Source organism: Chiloscyllium plagiosum, chromosome 21 (genome assembly GCF_004010195.1).
Source record: "Chiloscyllium plagiosum isolate BGI_BamShark_2017 chromosome 21, ASM401019v2, whole genome shotgun sequence".
Lineage (NCBI taxonomy): Eukaryota > Metazoa > Chordata > Chondrichthyes > Orectolobiformes > Hemiscylliidae > Chiloscyllium > Chiloscyllium plagiosum.
The window spans coordinates 14,062,103-14,071,162 of record NC_057730.1 but is presented as its reverse complement, the minus strand read 5'-3'; the positions used below and the strand labels follow the sequence as shown (position 1 = coordinate 14,071,162).

Sequence of the window (9,060 nt, the reverse complement as noted above, 5' to 3'; positions counted from 1 at the left end):
ACGTTCTCCCCGTGTCTGCGTGGGTTTCCTCCGGGTGCTCCGGTTTCCTCCCACAGTCCAAAGATGTGCAGGTCAGGTGAATTGGCCATGCTAAATTGCTCGTAGTGTTAGGTAAGGGGTAAATGTAGGGGTATGGGTGGGTTGTGCTTCGGCGGGGCGGTGTGGACTTGTTGGGCCGAAGGGCCTGTTTCCACACTGTATGTAATCTAATCTATCAATCCCTCAGAAAACAAACAGGAAATGACATCACCACAAACCCCAGGAACCCCATCTAGGGCAAACATATAAATAGAAAGCAGGAGACAACAGCTTCGCTTCACTTGGAGGTTGCTACTGATGATGTTATCTAGCTAGGTAATGAAATGTCTGGACATCAAACCTACAGCTCAGCGAGCAAACCTACACCCTATATAAAAGAGACCTAAGGGGCAACCTTTTCACGCAGAAGGTACGTGTATGGAATGAGCTGCCAGAGGAAGTGGTGGAGGCTAGTCCAATTGCAACATTTAAAAGGCATTTGGATGGATGTATGAATAGGAAGGGTTTGGCAGGATATGGGCTGGATGTTGACAGGTGGGACTAGATTGGGTTAGGATATCTGGTCGGCATGGACAGGTTGAACTCTATGACGTCTCTTTTATATTGTTACTGTAATCACACTTTATTTACCCCATTTTTCAGTTCTTCCCATGTTTTTTGTTTAGCTTTCTACTGAATTATGAATGCAATAAATCATAATCCCTTTTTGTTTCATTTTAATTTCTATGACTTGCCAATTTAGTTTTAGATGTCCATCATCTCCCTAGTCTAAGGACTCTTTTTTCGAACATCTCCCATTGTTTATTTACTGTTCTAACTGCCACTGGTTTCCCAGAACTAATCTAGCACCTTTCTGAACAGGCTGGAAACTTTTCAATGAAGACTGTTGTTGTGCACATCTCAGAGATTCTTCCTTCTCTTTGTCATTATACTAATGCAGAATAGGAAAATAAGCATAAGGGTATATGAACATCCCCATTATCAGTTCTTATGCATAACTGCAATCTTTCTACAAATTGGCTGCTCTGTCATCGTCCCACGACTTGGTAGCCTATAATATATCCGGTAACTAAAATAACTCATCTGTTGTTTCTTAATTAGAACAAAATAGATTCAGCCCTTAAACACTCAGGACATTAGTCCTTTCTGGTGCTATAACCACCACCTAGATCATGTTGCTAGATCCTTTCTTTCCTTCTCTATCATGTCTGAATACACTGCAAACGACAAATATAAAAGGCCTATTTCTCTCCCAGTTTAAATTAGCTCTCCATTACAGTTGCTGTAATGGATACATCTACTTGCACTTGCAGTTCACCTATCTTATCTCAACATGCATCTTGCAAAGTCCATCTTGACTCAAATTCAAACTTCCTCAGCTCCAATGCCTACTATATCTGAACTACCTTTTCCTTATGCCATTTGTCTCTCCTAGTCCCCTCTGTATCTTAATTATTTTCTCATTATTTATCCTGGTGCTCCTACTCATGTCAAATTAATTTAAACATTGCTTTACAACATTAAGCCATCTCCCCCACTCCATCCCGCAGCATTAATTGCAATCCTGGAGAGTTGCAACCCGTTCAACGTTTACAAGTCTGAAGGCCTCCCCTCATACTCCAGCCAAGTGCTAACCCGACTTATTGCTTCCTTACTTATGTGGTTTTGGAAATAATTCAGAAGTCAAATTTTTAAAAAGGCAGTCCTGTTTCTTTGTTTAGTCCTGTATAAATTTAATGAGGTTGGAAAGGAACCTTCATATTTGGCCCATGGGACAAAAATCAAAGCTATCCCTGACACAGATGATGTGCAGAGTATACTCGACATAAAGAGAACTGATTACGTTTGAAAATCAAAGTGAATTTTCTATTTCTTATGGTGTGCCTGCTGAGCAGAACTATTGCCAAACTTCCTTTGAAGCTTCTTGCCCCAGTGACATTGACTGTTCAATGGTCCTGGGAGTCAACTCTGCTTGTTCTGTTTAAAGCACATATCATTTTCTATTACAGTTATACAGCATGGAAACAGACCCTTTGGTCCAACCAGTGTACGTTGACCATAATCCCAAACTAAACTAGTCCCACCTGCCTGTGCTTGGCCCATATCCCCCAAACATTTCCTATTCTTGTACTATAAAAGAAGTGAAAATGAATCAAAACAAAAATCTTATATTACTGAAATGTAATAATTGTAAGAAACGTTGAAGTAAATCTAGAAATAAGCCTGAAAGTCAGGAGCAGCTACAAGATCCACATTAGTCTCAGTCCACCATTTTAGAATTTGATGAAATGAGATTTCTTTATTCCATTGCACAACATAGTAAATAAATTCCATAAATCAAACAAATTTACAGAATTAATTTTTCTGTCTATATTTCTACTGTGACATTGACAGTACAGTTCCATCGACATTCAGAACAATGATCGGCTGAATCGTAGCTGTGAATGAATTAGGTGGAAATGAAGGTCAGAGAGTTGATGCTGCGAGGTTCAGTGAGGTATCAGTCTTCGATTTTACACTGTTCCACCAGTTTGGGTGTTTATGTTTATTCTCTTGCTGAGACCTGACTCCTAATCCTGTACTTTTTCCACGGATGTGGTGTCTCTGCTGTGGGCATAAAGTTTAACCAGCGATAGTAATATCCACGAAAACCATCAATCTTTTCCAGATAGGTATTTTTTGACTTGTACTGGGAACAAAAGGGAAAATAAATCAGTTGGTGAACTCTGCAAGTACTTTATAAACGCTTGCAAAATTGCACTAAACAGATACTAATAACCTTCTCCGCATATTCTTGTAATATGTAAAAGTCAAATTGGTTAAATCCTTTCTCACAGGTGCAGTCAGATGCAATGGGTAATTTAGTACTTTGCAAGCAAAATTAATACTGCATTGCTTTGGCCAATTACTGTCCCTCACACTTAATTATAACCTTACTATAGCTGAAAGAAGCAAAGTAATGATCAACTGTAGAAATTATAGGATATAGGAAAGGTCAATTCGCATCCTCACATGATCAGTCTACTGCAATCTTGAAAATATTCCCAAACATTATTTTGCTTTGATTTAACTGTTCAGTGTATTGCCACATACTGTACGATGAATTTTCATCTGATTTGGGTGAGATTTTTATTGAGGTCCTATTTGCATGTTGCCGTGAGATGTTAAAAACTAGTGTATTAGAGAAAGGAGTTCAATCAATTCTTTTTGACATTCCTCTGAATCAATGTCATCATTAATCTAATTGGAAAGTATACCAACGTCGATAAGTAACACACACGAAGGCACTGCAAAAGCAGTCGTCACTGCAACTTTTCACGCTGGGAGGATTTTGTCTGTCTCTTATACCTTTCCGTTCTGTCTCCACTTGCTGCCTGAGGCATTACACAAAACACAGCATTAGGACTAGTGAGAATAGCAAATCCCCATTGGAAATAATGTGCCAATATGGGTCTATTACGTCACTCTGCCTTGCTCTGACAGTTTAAAATTCATTGTGTTGGCTCTGGCACACAGATTTGCATACATCCAGTTGCTAACACAGAGCATTGAGGGAATGAAAAAAGGCTTAGGCTGTTAAAATCGCATCCCTCAAGGGGTGACTGGACAGTGCTTCACGTCAAGATGGATGTGTGTCAGCTGATACCCACCTTGTCTCCCTTGGCTTAGCAGCACTGCTGCTCTAAATAAAAACCTCTCTCTTTCACAAAAGTATAAGGATTGATGTACCTTGTCAAATTTTGGAGGATACTTGGCTGCAAATTCCAGTTGCCTAAGGACAACCTCGTTAGGTCGTACTTGACTTCTTGCCATATCTTGTATGATGTTTGTGAGATATACGTAGTCCAGCTGCTTTGCTGCATTGTTGATCAAGGTGCTGTATACATTGACATTGGGGGTTAATCCAGACATCTGAAACAATGGGAACATTTCAGTAATCCCACAGCTATATAAATACTTAACAATAACCTAGGCAAAATACAAATTTGGAAAGAAAATCATTCAGGATGAAGAGGTTAATCAATTTTAGGTGGTTTAGGCACACTAAGTAGGGAACTTCTCCTGATATCATTGTGGGAAAGATAGCAAACAGGTAGAAACCTCTCCATAATCTTCAGCCATGACTGCAGTCAGTTCAGCTGCAAGACCACTGCACAGGTATATCCTATTTCACACTAGTCATTTAGCAGGAAACTATTCTGCCGGTCTCTCTGCTAACCGAAATTAGAAGGTGACATAGAAAGAAATTTAGGGGAAACTGCATAAATGTGTAAATCCAACTCAAATGGTCAGTTAATTATGAAACGAAACATAACTGGACAGAGTAGGAGGGTCTGATGTAATTAGGATAAGCAGGCATTGACAGCATCAAAAACACTCTAGAAAACAATCTCTCACTGAAGTTTAGGAGAAGAAAATACTGTACATTTCTGTGCATCTCTTTTAGCTCCCACAGTCCCATCTGCTTTTCCAATCTTTATTTCATTCTCTGGTTATGATTTAGATCTAATTTATACTTCCTGGTTTCCAGGGATGATCTAGTGGTATTATTGCTAGGCTATTAATCTAGAAACTCACTTAATGTTCTGGGGATCTGGGTTTGAATCCGATGGCAGAATTTGAATTCACAGCAATGTGCTGACTCTCAACTACCCTCTGAAATGGCCTCGGGAGCCAAGCAGTTAGAACATAGAACATAGAACAATACAGCACAGAACAGGCCCTTCGGCCCATGATGTTGTGCCGAACATTTGTCTAGCTTAAGCACCCATCCATGTACCTATCCAATTGCCGCTTAAAGGTCACCAAAGATTCTGACTCTACCACTCCCACAGGCAGCGCATTCCATGCCCCCACCACTCTCTGGGTAAAGAGTCTACCCCTGACATCTCCCCTATACCTTCCACCCTTCACCTTAAATTTATGTCCCCTTGTAACACTCTGTTGCACCCGGGGAAAAAGTTTCTGACTGTCTACTCTATCTATTCCTCTGATCATCTTATAAACCTCTATCAAGTCACCCCTCATCCTTCGCCGTTCCAACGAGAAAAGGCCTAGCACTCTCCTCGTACGACCTATTCTCCATTCCAGGCAACATCCTGGTAAATCTTCTCTGCACCCTCTCCAAAGCTTCCACATCTTTCCAGTTGTATCAATCACTTCAAAGGCTCAAGAAAGAAATGACATTGCCACCTGTAGACCCGGCAAAGTCCTTCTTGCTAACATCTGAGGGCTTGTGCCAAAATTGGGAGAGCTGTCTCACACATTGGTCAAGCAATAGCCTGATATAGTCATACTCACAGATCCATACCATACAGACAGACAATGTCCCAGACTCCCATCACCATCCACATACTGTCCCACCGGCAGGAGGTGGAAACACATTTGGAAGGGAGTGGCCTTGGGAGTCCTCAACATTGACTCCAGACCACACAAAGTCTCATGACTTCAGGTTAAACACGGGCAAGGAAACCTCCTGCTGATTATCAAGTACCATCCTCCCTCAGTTGATGAATCAGTGCTTCTCTGTGTTGAGCAACATTTGGAGGAAGCATTGAAGTTGGTAAGGGCACAAAATGTACTCTGGGTGGGGGATTTTAAAGTTCACCAACAAAAGTGGCTCGGTAACAGTACCACAGATTGAACTGGTCAGGTCCTAAAGGACATAGCTACTAGACTGGACCTGTGGCAGGTGGTGAGGGAAACAAGGTGGAAAAACATACTCAACCTCACCCTTACCAATCAGCTGGCTGCAGATGCATTTGTCCATTACAGTATGGGTAGCAGCGACCAGTGCACAGTCTCTGTAGAGACAAAGTCCTTCCATCACATTGGGAATACTGTGTTGTGTGGCACTATCTCCGTGCTAAATGGGACAGACTTCGAACAGATGCAGCAACTCAAGGCTGAGCATCAGTGAGGCATTGTGGGCCATCAACAGCAGCAGAATTATACTCCAGCACGATCTGTAACGTCATGGCCTGGCACATCCTCTGACTCAATCACTATCATCAAGCCAGGAGATCAACCCTGGTTCAATGGAGAGTGCAGGAGGGAACGCCTGGAGAGAACCAGGTGTACCTGAAGATGAGGTGTCAACCCAGTGAAGTCAGCAAACAGTACTACTTGCATGCCAATTAGCATAAGCAGCAAATGGTAGATATAGCTGAGTGACCCCACAATCAATGAATCAGATCGAAGTTCTGCAGTCCTGCTACATCTAGTCATGAATGGTGGTGGATGATTAAATAATTCACTGGAGGAGGAGGATCCACAAACAGTTCCACCCTCAAAGATGGAAGAGCCCAACACACCTGTGCAAAAGATAAGGCTGAAGCATTCTCAGCAATCTTCAGCCAGAAGTGCACAGTGGATGATCCGTCTCAGCCTCCTCCTGCGGCCCCAATCTCACAGATATAGAAACTCAGCTGAAACTGCCACACAAACACAGTGGCTACAAATGCCAGTCAGAAGCTAGGAATACTGTGGTGAATAACTCACCTTCAGACTCCCCAAAGACTGTCCACCATCAACAAGGAATAAGTCAGGAGGGTAATGGAATACTCCTCACTTGTCTGGAGGGTGAGGAGCTCCAACAAGAACCTTGACACCTTCCAAGACAAAGCAGCCCGTTTGATTGGCACTGCATCCACTCCCTCCACCACTGACCCTCCACTCCTTCCACCACTGACCCTCAGGAGCAACAGGGCGTACCGTCTACAAGATGCACATCAGAAATTCACCAAAGATCCTTAGACATCACCTTCCAAACCCATGATTACTTCTGTCTAGAAAGACAAGGGCAGCAGATACATGGGAACACCGTCACCTGCAAGTTTCCCTCTAAGCCACTTACCATTCTGGCTGAGGATGGTAGAAGCAGAGGAAATGAAAGATTTCAGAAGAAAAGTGAAAAGGCACTTGCAGGGCCACAGGAATCAGGCAGTGAAGCGCAGTTGCCGGGGTTGCTCTACAGAGAGCTAGCACGATCTCAATGGGCTGAATGAGCTCCTTTCATGCTACAATGACTCCACAATTCTGGCTTCTATCATTTCCACTTTTTTATTGGAAGTTTACCAACCAGACTTGAATAATTTCTCCGTAGGCGGTATCATTGCTGCTCTGAAATCAGCCACTGAGAGGTGCTCAGGATCTGCTTGGAGGACTCAGTCTCCCATTTTTTAGATGATTCTTCAGGAAAGCTTCTTGTTTTCCTCACCTCCCCCTCCCCCTCCAAGATTCATCCCTCAACCTGGCTCAGCCAACTGGAAATCTACTTTTTTGATATGTTTCTGACTACATCATCACACACAAATGAGCCATGTAAGGGATGGCCCAGTGGCTCAGCAGTTAGCACAGTTGCCTCACACCGCCTGGGACCCGGGTTTGATTCCGGGCGACTGTCTGTGTGGAGTTTGCACATGCTCCCCGTGACTGCGTGGGTTTCCTCCGGGTGCTCCAGTTTCCTCTCGCGATTCAAAAAGTGCAGGTCAGGAGAACTGGCCATGCTAAATTGCCCATTGTGTTAGGTGCATGAGTCAGAGGTAAATATAGGGTAGGGGAAATGGGTCTGGGTGGGTTACTCTTTGGAGGATTGGTGTGGACTTGTTGGGCCAAATGGCCTGTTTCCACACTGTAGAGAATCTAATCTCATCTACGAATCTAACCTGAAACATGGCGCGGAAATCACTGAGGTTCTTTATGATTACTGGAAGTGCTCTTGGACATTTTCTTCCACAGAAATTGCTTTCCAGTGCAAATGAAGGGCTGGAAATTACCTTCATGTCATGGAGAAGCTTCAGTCCATCACTCTCTTTTCTGCAGGCTATAGCCAGGTTACAGAAGGTGTGCAGGGTTGGCGATAAACCTTGTTTGACGAGTACTGGCAGTAGTGCCTAAAAGGGGAATAAATAAATAACATGATCAGTGGACTATGTTCAGAGAAGAACTTTCTCAACCTGTAGAAGTCTCACCACTGAGTCAAACATCTCAAACCAGAGAGCTGAGCATAAAGAACAATGCTGACTCTCCCCTGTAATGAGGAGTGCTGCCCTCTCAGAGGTGCCGTCTTTTGATGAGGTGTTCTGATCATTTATTTTCTCATAAAAGATCCCATTATGGATGAAAATGCAGAGGAGTTATCTCAGCTGATATGCATCCCTTTGTCAACAGATATCGAAGATAACATTGTTCATGGCAACTGGCTGCCTGGTTCCCGATGTGAACATGGTGCCTTTCAACAACTCAGCTGCATTCGGCTCTATTGCATGCCACATTTGTGAAAAATGCTACAAAAACACCAATCTTTCTTTCATTGCTCTGTTACAGACCTATTGGAAACTGAGAGATGCTGACGTCACTGGGTTAAATCAAGTTGTACTCAGGGATCTGGGTTTGTATCCAGGCTGGCCTGACCCTGCTTCCTCTAACAGTCTTGACCAAAATTAATTTGGCCCTTTTCAATTCTGTTTCAAACAGGTACCAGCCCACAACATTGAACTGTTCCCACTTGTGTTAATTGGGATTTCGGAATGGCTACGGGCATGAATGAAGAACGTAGGTAGCAAGGGCAGCTGCTCTGAAATTGGGACAGGCATGCGATGGTTGGATAGAGTGAAGAGAGTTAGACTCTGTCCATAACAAGATAAATTGACCTAGAGGTGTTGGATGATGAAACTCCCACTCCTTCATTGGATATCCTCATCATTTATAGAATTGGGCGGCACGGTGGCACAGTGGTTAGCACTGCTGCATCACAGCGCCAGAGACCCGGGTTCAATTCCCGCCTCAGGCGACTGACTGTGTGGAGTTTGCACATTCTCCCCGTGTCTGCGTGGGTTTCCTCCAGGTGCTCCGGTTTCCTCCCACAGTCCAAAAGATGTGCAGGTCAGGTGAATTGGCCATACTAAATAGCCCGTAGTGTTAGGTAAGGGGTAGATGTAGGAGTATGGGTGGGTTGCGCTTCGGCGGGTCGGTGTGGACTTGTTGGGCCGAAGGGCCTGTTTCCACACTGTAAGTAAT

The 9,060-nt window shown here is 43.4% G+C and overlaps 1 protein-coding gene across 1 annotated transcript in view; it reads right to left on the bottom strand.

Annotated features, from left to right (window-relative positions):
* Positions 1-2,287: 2,287 nt before the first annotated feature.
* ptcd1 (pentatricopeptide repeat domain 1) overlaps positions 2,288-9,060 on the bottom strand; it is a 31,607-nt gene continuing 24,834 nt past the window's right edge. Inside the window, exons 7-9 of the mRNA XM_043711291.1 lie at positions 7,818-7,934; positions 3,769-3,951; positions 2,288-2,728 (exon numbers count right to left, since the gene is read on the bottom strand). Of these exons, the coding sequence (XP_043567226.1) occupies positions 2,585-2,728; positions 3,769-3,951; positions 7,818-7,934 (444 nt within the window). The 3' untranslated portion in view covers positions 2,288-2,584. The remainder of the gene's footprint in view (positions 2,729-3,768; positions 3,952-7,817; positions 7,935-9,060) is intronic.